We start from the raw sequence: 15,673 nt of genomic DNA, 5'->3' as shown, positions 1-15,673 counted from the left end.
ACACCCCCCCACCTTGGGCCTCGGGCCAAGGCCTTTTTTACAGTAAGTCATGTGACTTGAGAAACAAAATCTTGTTTTTTTTTTTTTTCACTGGAATGGTGCCTGGTACACTAAAGGGGTCCAATAAATGTGGATGGACAGGACACCAAGTGGCTGAGGTGTTTAAGCGTCTGCCTTCAGCTCAGGTCATGATCTCTGTGTCCTAGGATCGAGGTCCACATCAGGCTCCTGGCTCAGCAGGGAGTCTGTTTCTCCCTCTCCCCCTACTCTTCATGCTCTCTCTCAAATGAATAAATAAAATATTTTAAAAAGTGTGGACGCAAGGCCAGATGGATGGATGGTTGATGGATTTGTGGATGTAAGAAACACACATAAAAAGAGAAAACAGTCTCTGGGGGAAGTGATGGCACCTCCCTCTTCCAAGTCTGATTTAATAACGTATCAATAATGATAACGACCCTCATTTATGGAGCCCTGACTTTTTGCCAGGTGTTTCTATTACTCCGTTATCCTTTAATAAGTCCTACTGGGGTTGAGGCAGTGCTTTGAAGGATAAGAAAAATGAAGCAGAGAGAGCAAGCAGATTGCCCGAGGTCACACCTGCGCATAGCGCCAGGGAGGAGAACCAAAGGCTGGGTAAATCAGTGTCAGTGGGCTCTACGCTAGAGAGGACACACTAGCAGACCTGCCCCAGCTAGAGTGCCCCGGCTCAGGGACCCACCGACAGAGCAGAGGGTTGGTGGCACAGCTACGGGGCCTAGGTCAAGCCCCCTTCCCATACTGCTGGTTTGCTGGGTGACTCTGGGCAGGACCTCCCTGAGCCTTAGGTTCTGTCCTCGTGAAAGAATGTGCCAGAATCACAAGACCGAGGTCCTTCCAGGTTGGGAACTGCTGGGACTCGCTGCTCTTACAGCGACTGCTTGGAGAGGCAACGCCAGCTCCATGGGGAGGCCCGGGACAGCCACATAGCAGGCTGAGACCTGGGACCAGCCAGGAACGAGGCCACCTACGTCCATCCTCTGACTCACGGGGACTTGGGAGTAAGTGCCCGTTCACACCCTGGTTTTCCCCATGGCCATTAGCATGATGGTGGCCTCCTTGCCATCCTGACAAGGTTCTTAGGAGCCTTTGGAGACACCGGGGTGGGGGAGGGTGCAGGTGCTGATGCTTCTGCCAGGGCGGAAGCAGGACTCGGGGGCTCAGCAGAGAGCTCCCTGAGGGGGGTGACTGCCGGCAGGCACCCTCCCACCGTCTCTTCTTCCTCCGTCCTCTCTCCCTTTATTCAACAGGTGTTTGTGGAGTGCCCCACCCTGACCAGGCCGTGTGCGAAGCTAAGAATCCTACTAATAAAGGCAGGATAATGTCAAACCCGTTTATTGATCTCTACTCAGAGCAGTGCAGGGCACGGGTTACCCAGTGTAATCCTCACACCCACCCTAAAAGGTGGGAACTCTGTCTAGATGGGTGACGAACATGGAGGCAGATCAGGCACCTTGCACCAGCAGATGAAGCCAGACTCCCCACCAGGTGGTCCGGTTCCCCAGAGCCTGCAACGCTGCCAGCCTGCTGCTGCGGTGGCCAAGACCCACAACCCAGCTGTGGAGCTCCCAGCCAACAGTGGCTCCTTTACCCGGCTTCATGGTCCTGACGCCCACATAAGGGAAGGGTCTTGCTCAAGGTTGCACTGAAGAGGGGAAGCTGGGTCGGAGGGAGATATCTGATGTTTTCTAGTGCTCCTTCCATCACAGGGCACTTGTGTACTGGGAAAAGGGCCCAAGGGGCAAGGATTAGAGCCAGCGGAGTGCGTGGGGCAGGGACTGACTGGCCTGTGGCTGATTCTGATGGACTGTACCTGTTCCCACAGCCCCTGTCTGGGGTAGGTGGAAGGTGGTGAGGGGCAGGTTAGAACATCTGCTTCTGCTTCGGTAATCCGTTCAAGTCCACATTTTCTGCAGTCCCCCCTCCTCTTGTCAGCATCTCTCAAAAGCCTTGGCCCAAGCCAAACGTCCTCCCGCCACCTCGCCTGGCTGGGCCAGGTTCCAAGACTCTGCCTCCTGAATGCTCCCCCAATCCAGGCTGCACCCCAAAGTCCCCTTTTGTCACTACCAGGCAGGTTCAGCCTGCTCCCCCTGATTTCCTAAATCCCAACCCTAGTCTTTCCCTCTCCTGTACCAGGACCCCACCCTGTGCTAGGCGCCTGACAACAGAGAGGTCAGTCGGTGACAGTGCGGGGGCTGGGTGGGACGCACCCCCTCCTCGGGCGCCAGCCAGTGCAGGGCGCCGGGAGTCGGCGGCGTGCTGTTCTAGGCCTGAAGTCAGGGGCCCGGAGCCAGAATCCCAGTTCTCGCGCCCCGCCCAGCCTCAGTTTCCCCGTCTGTAAACTAGAAGGGGGGTTGTTTGGCCCAGGTCTTCGGGCCCCCTGCAGCTTCACAACAAGAAGGGCTGCTCTAAGCGTCTGTCCCTGGGCCTCCCTTCGCGCCACTCCCGGGCTCCCGAGAGCCGTCATCGCCGCCGCCAGCTAGCCCGCTAGGACGCCAGCCAGGCCAAGATGACAGTCCCGCAGAGACCTTCCAGCGACTGCTGGAGGCCGCAGCAGCGTTGCCTGCCTGCGCGTGCGCGCGGCGCACTGCCTGCCGGGACTTGTAGTTAGTCCATGAGGCGGCTGGGCCGCGAAGGCGGAGCGGCGGGGGGCGCTGAGCCTACACTTCCCAGAGTGCGTCCCGCCCGCATCGCGGCGAGGGCGGGGTGGAGCGGAGCTGCTAGCAGGGGCGGGGCCGGAGGGGGCGGGGGCGGGGCCGGCGGGGCGGGGCCGGCGCGCCGGGGGGCTGCGGCTGCGCTGCGGGCGGGCGCGGACCTTACCCAAGGCCAGCGGACCCGCGGGCGGGCGGGCGAACGCGCGGGCGCGGCACCTGCGGGCAGGAGCTTCTGGCTGCCGCAGCGCCGGACCGCCCGCCTGCCAACTGCCGCTGAGATGAGTGCAGGTGAGTGTGGGGACCGAAAGACTGGCGCGTCTCCGAGCTGGATCTGGGCGCAGCAAGGGCTGTGAAGGCATTCTGGGGCTGCACCTGCAGCACAGGAGAAATCACCCAGTGCTCCACCCAACTTTCAACGCAGGGTCTTGCAAACCCTAGGGCCTGTCCGCAGGTCCCTGCCCCTGCGCCCAGGGCGCGTGCAGCTCTGCAGGGCGGTCTAGGGACCGGCTTCCCCCGCGCCGGGCTGTCTGGAAGGCGCCACTTTTTTGCTTCTCCAGGGTCCCGGGTGTCTGTAGGTTGCAGAAAGCGACCGGTAGGGGCGAGGGGCGAGGGGCCACCTCAGGCCCTGCTATAGAGAGGTGTGGTCACACGGGGGTCTTTGCGGCAGGGGCCGCCGCCCTTGCGCGGCGCTCGCTCAGCCTGAGCCGGGGGTTTGGGGGAGTCCGGCGGAGCCCCGGCGCCCTGGGCTCGCCCGCTGCAGATTTGGGGGCGCAGAGCCCGCAGGTGTGTGCGGCCCGCCCCATTTTCCTCCAGGCAGCATCTCTCCGCTCCCCCTCCCTGCTCATCCCAGCGGCTGCCTTCCGCCGCACCCACCGGATCTGACCGCCTCTGTGCGGGCCCTGGAAAATCCCACATCGTCACCAGCCAGCCGCGCCTATTGCGCTTGGGGAAACTGAGACCAACAGCAGGGAGGCCTTGGCAGGAAGAGTCTGATACTGGGACGGAGCATCCCGGTTTTGAGAGTCTCCTGTGGCCCCACACTGAGCTGAGGGTCGGTCCGTACATTTCCAGGCAGGGAGGGACCGTCACCCCATTTTTCAGGGTGCGATGTAGGCTCACCAAGCTTGAGTCACCTGCCCAGGTCACGAAGGGGGGTGGGGATTTGAACCTGGTACTCTCTGACTCCTGTGATTTTTTTCCTCCGTGTCTGGCCACAGACTGCAGTATGGCCCTTGGCCATGGTGCAGAAAAAAACCTGGACAAACTGTAGGAAAAATTGGACTGGGGCGGGGGTGGCGTGGTGGGTGGTTAGTGTTCATTTGGTGAGTGCTTGCTCCCTGCTCCTGGTTTGGGAGGGCTGTTTCCAATCTCCAGGGACCCATCTCCCAGGGGACATCATCCCCTCCCCCTCCAACCCAGGAAGGAGGGACCACACTGGCAGTGGGTGTTGGGAGAGTGGCTGAGAGCAAATGGCAGGCAGCGAGAAGCAGGATCTCTAGAGGATTTCTGAAATGGCCAACCTGTTATCTGGAGGAGGCCAGGGAGCGGGACACCCTGAGACCTGGCAGAAACTCCAGACACGTTCATCTAATGTCAGGTGGGGATAATGGCAGCGTGCACACAGGGTAATTCTAGGTTTTCTGTGATCATAATTGTTACCTCCAGTCCCCCTTGTAATCAGGGGGAGCCCTGGAAGGAGCATTGGCGTTTGTGCTTGTCCTGGGAGAAGGGCTGTGTGGGCACTGGTGTCTGTTGGTGTGGGGTCATGATTCAAATGAGCAAGGGGTCTGGGGTTTGGCCCATACATATGTCTGGTGGCAAATTGTCTTGGCAAATGGTGGTACCTTCCCAAGTTTGGCTTCCTGACGTGCAAAAGCAGCACTATGCCTTTTGCCTGGAGAGGATGAGATTCCAGTGGTAAACTGCCTACATAGTAGGTCCTCAGTAGCTTGTGATGGTCACTGCCGGGGGTCCTGCTCCCCTCAGTCTGCCTGCGTCAGTCAGCCCTTCAGAACTGCCAGTGAGCTTGCTCCCTGTCCGCCTATGGTTTGTGCCCCAGGTGTGTCCCTAGCCTCCCCCCCGCCCCCGCATCGGGGGAGAGTGTGGCCCTATGCCTGGCACCTGGCTTTCACATCTGGCCATTGTGCATGTCCAACACGTCAGGGGATTCTATCATCAATGAGGGCAGGTCCCCTGATGCTCTCCCGCCAAAAAGACGCCCATCGTCCCAGGGCTTGGTATCAGCTGGTGTGGGGGACATCAGCTGGTTCAGTGTCCAGCTGCCGAGATGGGCCCTTAGGTCCAAGCCTGAGACATTCTGCACAACCTCCCCAGGTCGGAGGCTCCCCTCTCCCTGATGCCACCAAGCTGCAGGCTTATCTTCCTTCAGTCAGGTGACCCAGGTCACCTTGGAGATGGCTTTGGTGTGGTCTCTGGGCCCCATATATTTGCCTACTTGTTTTGTGACTCATTGATTTTGAGGTAGCTGGGGAAATTGTCAGAGGTGGTGTTCTGTGTCAGGCCTAGATCCAAACCCAGTGCACTTGCTATGGGTGCCCTGTGTCTCATTTCCCCCAATGTATGGAGGGAATGCCCTTAGCTTTGCCAGCATCCCAGGCCCATGCATATGGGGCACAGTAGATGAGCCACAGTATATGGTGGTGGCCTCATAACATGGCAGTCCTGGGAGTCACGATGGGCGAGGTGGGACAGACAAGGGAACCTGAGCTAGAAGGGGGCTCCAAGGCCGGCTCTGCCCCCGCTGGGTACCAGGTCCTGGAAGTCCAAGTTCAAGGTGCGAACAGGGTTAGTTCCTGTTGAGGCTTTCCTCCTTGACTTGTAGATGGCCGTCTTCTCTCTGTGTCCACAGGGCTTTTCTTATGTATGTGTGTGTCCAAATTTCCTTTTCTTGTAAGGACACCGTTCGTATTAGACTAGAACCACCTGCCTGGCCTCGTTTTACCTTGATTACTCTGTAAAGTCCCCCCTCCAAATACAGTCACGTTCTGAGGTCCTAGCAGTTAGAACTTCGGCATTTGGATTTGGAGGGGGGAATAATAACTCATAACGGGGGCCAGGGCTGGGTGGAGAGCCCAGGGTAGGGGCGTGGAACTGGCTCAGTTGTCTTGTGGTCATGGCTGCCTGGTTAGGATCCCAGAGCTAGAAGGGACCTAGAAGCATGCTGCCGTCCAAACCCACTCATGTGCCCAGAGGGGAAGCCAAGGCCCAGAGAAGGAAAAGCAACTGTCCAGGGTCAAGGAGAGAGTGTGGCAGATCTAGGACCTGAGCCCCAGTTGCCTACTCTGGTTGGCACAGCCCTGGGTCTCTAGAACAGGACACATCTCTTCACCTACCCAAGTGTGGACAAGGACGTCGCCACAAAGATGCTGAGGACAGTACGACAGAAAGTTGGAGGCTGCCCCAATGTGGAGGGGAGTGACAGAAGTCAGCCAGCCATTCTGTCCCTCATTCAGTGACCAAGGGCTTCCCACCTGCCCACCATGGACCCAGCAGGAATAGACAGAGTCCACATCCTTCCTAAGTTTCTCGCAGGTCGGGAGAGCAGGGGGCTCATTCTAGCCAACAGTGTGTGAGGAGATTTTAATGTGACGTGCCAAGCTCCAGCAAACCAGTTTTAACTCCAAAAACAATGGGCCACAATTGTCCATCCTGGGTGATCTTGAGGCTGCAAGCACCGTAGAGGAGGAAAATCGGAAGGACCCACATCCAGATGTCAGCAGGGGTCTCCCTCTTGAGCGGAAAAAAGAGAAAGAGTTTTCCCATATCTGCATCTTTATACTTTCTGTGGCTTTCCCAAATTTTCTTCGTGGTCCATACTTCTCTTTTGCAATTAAAAATCCAGTGAAAATGAGGAGGAAGCATTGCCGCCAAGTCCAAGGAGGGCATGTGGAAAGTCCATGACTCGGCGGGAGGCCCAGACCATTGTGTTCTGCAGGGGCCACTGTCCTTTGGCTGGGAGCGGAGCGGACAGTGCTCAGGAGCTTCCCACAGGCAGGGGACTGGTGCTCGGTTCCCCTGCGTGATTCCATCTGAATTAGATGCGACAGAAGACAAATCATCCTGACCCAGAAAATCATCTGAAAAGGACAGTTGTTGCCCAAGACCCAGCTGGCACTCCCAGGCTCAGCAAGGGCATCCCCAGGCTCGGATTTCTTTCCCCAGAGGTTCAGGGTTACTCCCTAGCCTGCCACCAAGGACCCTTTAATTCTTTACCATTTCTATCAATGGGGTGGTTTGGGGATAGAGGGCATGTTTTCTAGAATCAAGCTCTGACTTCGATGAACTCTTGGCGAGTCCAGCCTTACTGTCCCAGAAAAGGGAACATGACCTTCACTCATGGAGAAGTCACCAGTCTGGCTCCCTGACCCCCCAGAGCGTCCTCTGGAGCATGGGAGAGCTTCGAGCTGGCCAGAGAAGATAGGCACATCCGGGTAACAAAACGAGAGGGTGGGAAGGGGTCCAGCTGGTGGGGTCTGTCCTGGCACTAGCCACGGTGGATGATGGCGGCAGCTGCCAGGGTGCTGACCTTTTCTCTGCCCTGCCCTGCCCTGCCCTGGTGCAGAGGGCTTCTCGCACCCCCTCTGCTCTGCACCTGCCTCGGCAGGACATGGGAAGGCCTCCCCTGAATTGGGTCTGAGGAGCTCATTCTGCTCTGCCCCCTGCTAGCTTTCTTGATCATGGAACCTCCCTGTGCTTCTGCAGCTGCCTCCCCCCGGGGTCTCCGTAGGGACCAAGGGTGCAGGTTCCAACAGGTGTGAGAGGCTTGCAAAGGCAGTTAGAGTGCTTGCAATAGGAGACCATGGGTGGTGTTCAGATAGCAGCCTGTTTTTGGGTGACGATCACGTTGCGAGCTGCTGAGGGGACCAGCCGGGTGCGGGCCAGCCCGGATGGGCAGCACACAGCGGGCCTCGAGGCTGCGAGGGCACAGGGCACGGCAACCTGAGCAGAGCGTCTTTGTTTACTTGGGGATGTTTCCATCCCTGAGGTCTCTAGGGTGTCGGGCAACACCCTACTTCAGTGTCACGGCAGCCGTGGCTCAGGGGATGCTCCCTTGGGCATCCTAAACCCTCATAGCACCTCAGAGGGCTGCTGGGGTGTCCCCACTCGCGGGTAGGGTTGCAGATGCCCAAGAAGGGGCTGTCGTGGCCCAGCAGCATGCCACAGCACCTCGGAACAGAACCCTGCTGCGCCCGGATGCTCATCTTCCCACTGTGTGGTCTCCAGCCGTCTGCCCCCGCCCCGCTCCTGTGCCCACATGAGCCGGCTTCTGTGGGTGATTCACTACCCCCTTGTAGTGTGGGGCTGAGTGGGATGGATGAGGCTTGACCATTTGGGACATCATGACAGTGCTTTTTCCTGACGGGAGTTCCCAGGGCCCGTCTTCTCCCCTGGGCCATGAAGCAACCTTGGCAAGCCTGTGTGACTCTCTGTAACCTTGACCCTCTGACCCCAACTCTCCCACCAGCTCCTCGAGGCCTTCTGGAGCTGTCCTTTCCCACTGCAAGACAGCAGTCCTGGCTGTCCCATGCCAAGGCCGTGGTGGCCAGCCCAGCCCCACTGCTGGTACCTGAGCTCCCAGGAATCCTGGCCCCACCGATCCAGGCTGTCATGTGACCTTGGGCAGGCTGTCTTCCCTCTCTGGGATTCAGGGTCCCCATCTGCAGAGATGGGGGCCACCGCCATCCTCAGGGCTGTGATCGGCTTCTGACAATAATCCCATCCCCTCCACCGTTCCAAGAGCGATTGTCTGGGTTTGAGGCTAAGCCAGCATTTCAGGGAACCATGGCCACCTGTCATCCTTTCCTGCCACATCGACCTAGTTGGACAATTTCGTGGCAGGAAGCACTTGCCCTTCACATGGAGACTCCCTACTGTAAGGGGGTTTCTCCACTGCCTGCCAGGGAGGGAAGCCGTGTCTGTGTGAGTCTGGTGCCTGAGCCAGGAGACCTGGATCCCCCTTGTCCTCAGTCCTCCTTGTCTGTGGGCAGGACTGGGGAGCCCCACCGGGAGCCAGGGCCAGTCCTGGGTGCCTTCCGCCCTTGGCGGGCTTCTAGGCTGGGGGCATATATGAAACAGGTTCTGTCGCAAAAGGGTGTGTTTGGGGGTTTCATGTGCCATGTGCTTTGCCTGAAGATTTCTAAGCAACGAGGGGTCCATCTTGACGGCTTGGGAAATACGGCAGTGGCTTTGGGGTCAGGCTCACCTGGGCTGTGGTCCCAGTCATCATCTGCTAGTTGTGTCCCAGCAGCTGGATGGTGTTGTGGCTCTTTGCCTTAGTTTCCACACCTGCAGAGCGGAGACTCTGCCTCCCACTCTTTGTGGTTGTTCAAGGCTGCTGGGCGTGCAGGGTGCTGGGAAGCAGTGACATGGCCTTTGTCCCAGCTGTCCACGCCCTCTAAAACTCAGGGCAGACCTCAGGATATTCTCCTGGAGAGCCCCCCAAGGCTGCCTGTGACAGGTGTTCCCTGAGCATCTGGCCAAGGAAGGGATGAATGGAAGATGGACCTTGCGGCCCCTCATCACGCTCAACCTCCCTCAGGGTTTGCCATTAACCTGGGCCAAGGGCTCCCCACCGTGTGCCTCTCTCTGACCCTCTGCTTCTCCTCGGGCTTCGGCATCAGACTGGAAAACAACGTCTCCGAGTCCCGGTTGGGGCCCAGATACAGTCCAGCCTCAGCCTGGGTTGGGACCACCTCTGGTACCAGCCTTCAACAGGTTACAAGGGCTTAAAGCCATTCCAGAATGCTCCTGGAGTCTTTCAGTGACTATTTATTGAGCACCTACTGTGTGCAACTCGCTGTCCTTGCTCCTGATACCCAAACACCCTTGCTTGTGCTTTTCCAGCTGCGCTGCCCATCTGCCTCCCTTCCCCCCATCCCAGAAGTCCTCCTCCTTGATCTTACACTCCAGGCTGTCTATGACACAGTCTGCCCTCCTTGGAGCTGGGGACAGTGGACAGGGCTGGGGTTTCCCGTGGAGGACTTGGGTCTGGCTCTGTCTCTGGTGTGACTCAGGGCCAGGTGCTGCCCCTCCCCGAATGCCTCATCCCAGATGGTGGGGAGTAGCTGAATAATGGCCCCCGAAAGATGTCCCTGTCTTTATCCCGAGAACCTGTGCCTTTGCTGGAAAGAGGCTTTCAGATGTGATTTAGTTAGAGACCTCACACTGGGGAGACTGCCTGGTGGGCCCCTCGTGATCAGCAGCTCTCAGGAGTGGGAGGCAGGAGGGCAGAAGCAGAGATGAGGGGAGGGAGGATGGAAGAGGGCCCCAAGCTAGGAACCAGGGCACCTCCTGAGGCTGGAAAGGGCCAGCAAGGGATCCTCGCCTGGGGGCTCTGGGAGGACCCAGCCCTGCAGACCCATTGCAGAGTCCATCCCCCAGCCCATCCCCTGTCAGGGATTACGTCTGCTTTAGGCCTGTATGTCTGTGCCCATTTGTCACAGCAGCTGCTGGATGCTCAGACAGATGGTCCACTTTCCCTGCATTCCCTGCTGCTGGGTTGGGAGGTCCAGGGAGAGGAGGATGGTAGCGTTTTGCAAAGGGAGGATTGTTCCAGACCTCCTCAGTGGTGTGAGGCAGTGTCCTATCCGAGCACACATGCCGCTGAGCTCTCCAGCTGCTGGAAGGGCTCAGGGAGCACCTTCATGAATAAGGAATTAGGGAGGACTGCCCTTGGAGGGAGGAGGGGCAAGGAGGGGGGTCCATGTTTACTGAGAACCTCTGGGCTCGTACTCCAGCTCATGTGGGCCTCTCCTCGCCTAGGGCAGGGGGTCATGCCTCAGGCTTCGGGATGCCTGGTTGGGCGCACAGCACACTGGGTGGGTGTGGCCAGCGCCAGCGGTACATGTTCTGATCACATCTCCTGATTATTCAGGAAGCCAGGGCTGGACATCTGTGGTGTGTCTGGTGACGCGCCAGCCAGGGTTCTAGCCTGGTTAGCTCCTGGTTCCAAACCCACATCACCCCTACTCGCATCACCTTCTCGGACCTCCGTTAGCCTTCCTCTCCTGGCCAGTGTCCCACCCGAACCCCAACCTCCCCGCAGTCTTCAGTGGTCTACATCTGTAGGGTCTGGATCCATGCCTTTCTCTAGTTCTGGGGGGCGTAGTCTGACACTTCCTGATGGGTGGGGAGGGATCTGCACAGTCTGATCATCCCCCGGTGAGTGGGAGGGGTCTGGCACAATCTGGTTTTCACTGGTCCTGGGTGAGCCTGGGTCCTGGCATGGTGTGTGAGCCCCTCTGGGTTTGGTGGGAAGGCGGAGCTGGTTCCCTGGAGAGCCAGAAGACTGGGCTCTGGCTTGTCCCCCAGGCAGACCCCTCCACCTTCCGAGCCTTCACTTGTCCTCTGGGTCCTCCAGCCCTGTGGTTGCGTATCGACACAGTGGGACCAGAGTTTGCTGTCAGGAAAGCTGGCCCCCGCCATGAGCAGCGACTTGCCATGTTTCCCACCGGGGGGCGGGGGTTCCAGCGCTGTCTGAGGGTCCTGGGCTCCCACGTGCCATGGTCCTTAACAGATTCCCTCCTCCCAGGTGAGCAAACAAGCCCAAAGAATCAGGTCACCTGCCTGAGGCCATCCAGCTGGCAAGCCAAGCTGACCCCTAAACCCACACTCCTAACTGGGGCACGGGGAGTGGGGCAGCATCTCTGAGCACCCATCCCACTGCCCCTGTGATAGCTGGGGCTCTTTCCCGTGAGACATTGTAGGCAGTGTTTGCCTCTGGGTCCCTGACCCCCTGCCCCTCCTCTCACCTGCCTCAGATGAAGCAGCGGCTGGTCTGACCAAGGGGTAAGAAATGGTTCTGGGTGCATGAGCCTGTGGGGGACACACAGAGAGTGCTGAGGACACCGGTGCAACAGGGACACTTCCCCCCGGAGGTCATAATCCAGACGGGGGACATGTGTCATCGGAACCTGGCTGGGGGGCAGAATGGGGACAGGACAAGAGGAATCCCTCCCACGTGGCATCAGGGAAGGCTTCCTGGAGGAGTAGACATGGAGTTGAGTCCTGAGACCAGCACATGGGTGGTGAGCAGGGAGGCTGAAGGGCTGGGCATCGAGGAGGGGAAGTCAGTGTGGCTGACCTGATATGAATGTTATCGGGGGCTGGTCACCCTGCTGCCTCCCCAGGGCTCCTCTGTTCAAGCCTGGATGCACTCTGATCCAACTTCTCATCTGTGGTTCAGACCCAGCAGTTCACCTGCAACTCTGAAACCAGGCCTGGCCTGCCGCATGCTCAAGGAGCAGTTGTGGGTGCAGAATTACACATCAGTTTCCTTGCACACCTTGCTGGCTGCTGCAGAAATCAGGAAATGCGATATGTATGCGAGAAGCCACATGTCCAGCTAGGCGCCTCCCCTCCTGTCTCCGAGGGGTAGGGGGGCACAGTGCGGGCGTGGGGTGCAGCCCAGCGTGGGCCGGGGCTCCTGGTGCTGAGGGACGGGGGTGCCACTGCCAACAGTCTGCAGGCCACCCTTGGGGTCCTCGGGCAGGTCTTTCTGGGACTCTGTGCTGCCCTGACTGCCCTTCCCTCCAAGCCCTCCAGTTCCTATCTGGCCAAGGCAGGCCTGGGGCTGCCATGCAAGGCTTTGTCCTGCCACCCCTGCCGCCTCTCCCCTTCCCACCTCGGCCTCCATCTCCTGCTACCCCAAATCCCTCCTCGGCCCGAGGACCACCTGCTCTCAATGCTCCGTGTAGATCCCTTTCTTGCCTCCTCCAGCTTCGCGACTCTGCACCCCTCCCCTCCCTGTCTCCCCAAGGCCTCCCTTCTGTGTCCATTCTCCCTCCGCCTCCAGCCCACAAGGACACTTGTGTGAGCGCATCGGGGCCCTCCTGGATCCCTCAGGCTGCTCCCCAACTCCAGACCCACACCTGATCACACCTACAATGGGGGGCCACCCCCCAGCATCCTGCAGGCAGCCTCTGGAGCACGCCACTTCTGGGACCCACACCTTCTCCCCTCCCCACGTGGATTTGAGAACAACCTCTCCTGGGAAACAGATTTACTCTTAACTGGGCTCAATTTAAACATCCCCAGACCCCGTGAGCTACATGCTGTCACAGGCTGCTGACTGGGCCTCGGTTCGTACCAGCTTTAAGGGAGTAATTTAGCACATGCTTTGGGCCTTAAATACACTCCTGCCTTTTGAGAGAGGCACCTCGGTTTCTGAGAATTTTTCTGCAAAGGCTCTGGAACACGGACATGGACTTAGACACACAGCCTCACTTGCCGCAAGTCTGGCTCAGTCGGGCCCACAGCCGTTCGGCCCCGCGATGCTGGGCGCCTGGATCATTCTCCACCCAGAGCCGTGGCTCAGGTCTGAGTGCCTCAACTCCAATTTCCTGAGGGCCCCAAAGAGCTTTGGAGTGCATTGTATTTGTTGAGATTGACTGAGTTAGAAATTAAAATGAAGGAAATTCTAAGGTCTTTGCTAATTTGTTGGATCCTAGCCCTCCATGTGTGATCATATTTTTAGTGCCCAGAGAGGCCTTGCTCTGCAGTTTTGCAAATCTCATTAATGTCCGGCCTAATGGGGGACAGCTGGGCTCTCGCGTCCTGCCTGTGTGCTATCATTCGTCACCAGCCTCTGCAGAACTTTCCTCTTGGGAGCAGGTGGAAGCGGAGAGGGGAAATAACGTCTTAATCTTATTACGGCCATGGCTTTGACCCTGCCAACCCCCTGATGGGGTGTTGGGGAGATACTGATAAAGGCAGGTTAGTACGCAGCCGTTAAGAGGATTGTCAAGGATCCGCAAGCCTTGGGCATCGCTGCTGCCCATGAATGAACGCGGGACCTGGAATTTTATACACAGTTTCTAGAAAACCCGCCGAAAAAAATCCCCCTAGAAGAAAATACATCCAAATTCCATAGGGTTCTGGGCCCTTTTGTTATTCCTCCTAGTGCTGTGCTGTGTTATTTTTTCCTGCTGATTCACTTTAGGGATCCGCCAGAGACAGGCTCTCGCTCGAGGAGGAGGTTTGCTTGGAGAGCAGCTGCCTGGCTCCCGGCTCCTGCTCCGGGGACGGCGTCCTCTATTTTGGGAGGTGTGTTTTCACAGTGGAACTAGGGCGGTGGGTGGCTCCGCAGGCTACGAGCGCAGGCCCCCGGCGTGCGGGAGTGTGTACTCATGATAACACAAGCTCCCGCTACAAACAAGCGGCCTGGCGGATTCCGGGTCCTGGGGCAGCCCTGAAAGCCGGTCTGAAACATTGCGTCCTCAGCTGGAATGCCTGCCCCCGGCCGCTGCAGCCGGAGCTAAATATATCCCCGGTGTGTGCTGACCATGGGGCACCCCGCCCACACCGGCCAGGACCCGAGCTGCGGGAGGCATTGACTCCTCTAATAAAAATCAATGTCTGCCTTTGCCAAGCATCTAGGAGCCCGGGGTGCATGGGGGACGAGCGGTCCGGGCTGATCTCCAGTGCGTGCATCCCTGCGGGGAGGGGGCTGGTGCTCCCACTCAGGAGGCCACCTGCCCAAGGTCACCCAGCTGGTAACACAGTGGAGGGGGAAGGCAGGGGTGGGGCTTTCAGATGGGCCCCGCCCGGCTCTCACCTGTCCCAGGGTGTGTGTTTCCTGGGTTCTTCAGAGTTCTGTGCTCAGTGCAAGGTTCTGTGTGTGTGTGTGTGTGTGTGGTTTTCTACCGCATTATGAGAAGAAATCATTGTTTTTCTAACTTAAAATATGACCCACAGGTTCCAAGCTGGGTACCTAGGAAGGAAGATCTTGCTGGAAGGCAGGGTCCTGAGGGCCACTTGTGCCCCTGGGAGTCCCAGGGGTCTGGGAACTCTCCACCACGGATGCCCTGCTCTGGGCTTGGATGCCTCCCTTCCCCCTAACCCCTATGGCCCAGCGGTGATCTCAGCAGGGCTTTGCTCTGGATTTGGGAGGGCTGATGGTACAGCCCCTCGGCCTCAGCCAGCTTCCCGGCCAAAGCTCTGATCAGCAGGAAAGAGGGGGGCTTCTCCCTGGACCTCCCCTTCCAATTTCTAATTCCCTCTGTGAGGACCTGCCTCTCCCCAGGTGGTCGACTTCAGGAAGGACACTCCCTTCACAGGAGACCCTTCCTTCTGCCCCAAAGGTGGGGCCCTGCTCTGAGTCGCATGGACAGGGACTCCTTCTAACAGGCAGCAAAGCAACCAGGCATCCGTAGGGGGAGGTGGGAGGAAGAGTTGGTGATTTCACTTGGGATGTCTATCTGCTGGCCGGGTGCTGGAGGTGACCTAGCTTAGTTCTTCCTCCAGGCCTGATGAGAAAGGCAGACAGTGCATGATGAAAATGCACCATGAGAAAGCACTTCTCAGGGAGGCTCTGGGAACAGAGAGAAGGTGGCTGGTTAACGTGCGATGAGAGAGAAATCCTGGCAGGCTTCCTGAAAGAGGTATACTTCACCAAGCAGGAGTTAGCCAAAACAGTGGGAGGAGGGCGTCTGGCAGCAGGTACAGAGCCCTGGAGGAGCAAGTAGAGAGCGTGTTAGAGAAACTTCATTTCTGCCCACGGCCCCGGGTTAGGCTCTGGGGGAGGTGCTGGGCCCAGGACTGGCCTCAGTGCCCTGTCCGCCTCTTGCATTCCGTGGTCATCCTGAGCCTTGGGTGGTACCAGGCTCACAGCTGGAGCTCAGGGACCACGTGAGGAGCTGATTGAGTCAGAGAGGAAAGGAGGAAGAGGAGGAGAGGGAACACGGGGACCTGGGTTCTGCAAAGCATGGACTCCTGGCTATTCTGATAGGGCTGGTGGGGTCCAGGAGTGTGCTGGTGATTCTGCCAACGATTCCAGACCAGATTTGGGCACTGTTGGTGTCACAACCTTTGTAAGAGAGAATAAGCCCGAGAGCTGGTATGGCCCTGGCTCAGGGAGGGCTGGCAGCTCCATGTGGGTGAGAGAAGGAGGTGGGAGCAACAGAGGGGACCTGGCGCCGAGGCGCTGGCCCTGTTCTCCCCTCCTGCTGCCGAGCTGTCTT

At 58.5% G+C, this 15,673-nt stretch overlaps 1 protein-coding gene across 8 annotated transcripts in view; it reads left to right on the top strand.

The window, feature by feature from the left end:
* The first annotated feature begins 2,949 nt into the window (after positions 1–2,949).
* ABLIM2 (actin binding LIM protein family member 2) overlaps positions 2,950–15,673 on the top strand; it is a 135,949-nt gene continuing 123,225 nt past the window's right edge. For all 8 annotated transcript variants that reach the window (XR_006386739.1, XM_044267859.1, XM_044267856.1 and 5 more), the window contains exon 1: positions 2,950–2,981. Coding sequence is in view for 7 of the 8 variants with exons in the window: in XM_044267859.1 (XP_044123794.1) it covers positions 2,972–2,981 (10 nt within the window). In the remaining variant the exon portion in view is untranslated. The remainder of the gene's footprint in view (positions 2,982–15,673) is intronic.

The sequence above is a fragment of the Neovison vison genome, chromosome 11 (genome assembly GCF_020171115.1).
Source record: "Neovison vison isolate M4711 chromosome 11, ASM_NN_V1, whole genome shotgun sequence".
Lineage (NCBI taxonomy): Eukaryota > Metazoa > Chordata > Mammalia > Carnivora > Mustelidae > Neogale > Neogale vison.
The sequence above is the reverse complement of the archived record's forward strand: the minus strand, read 5'-3'. Positions and strand labels throughout refer to the sequence as shown.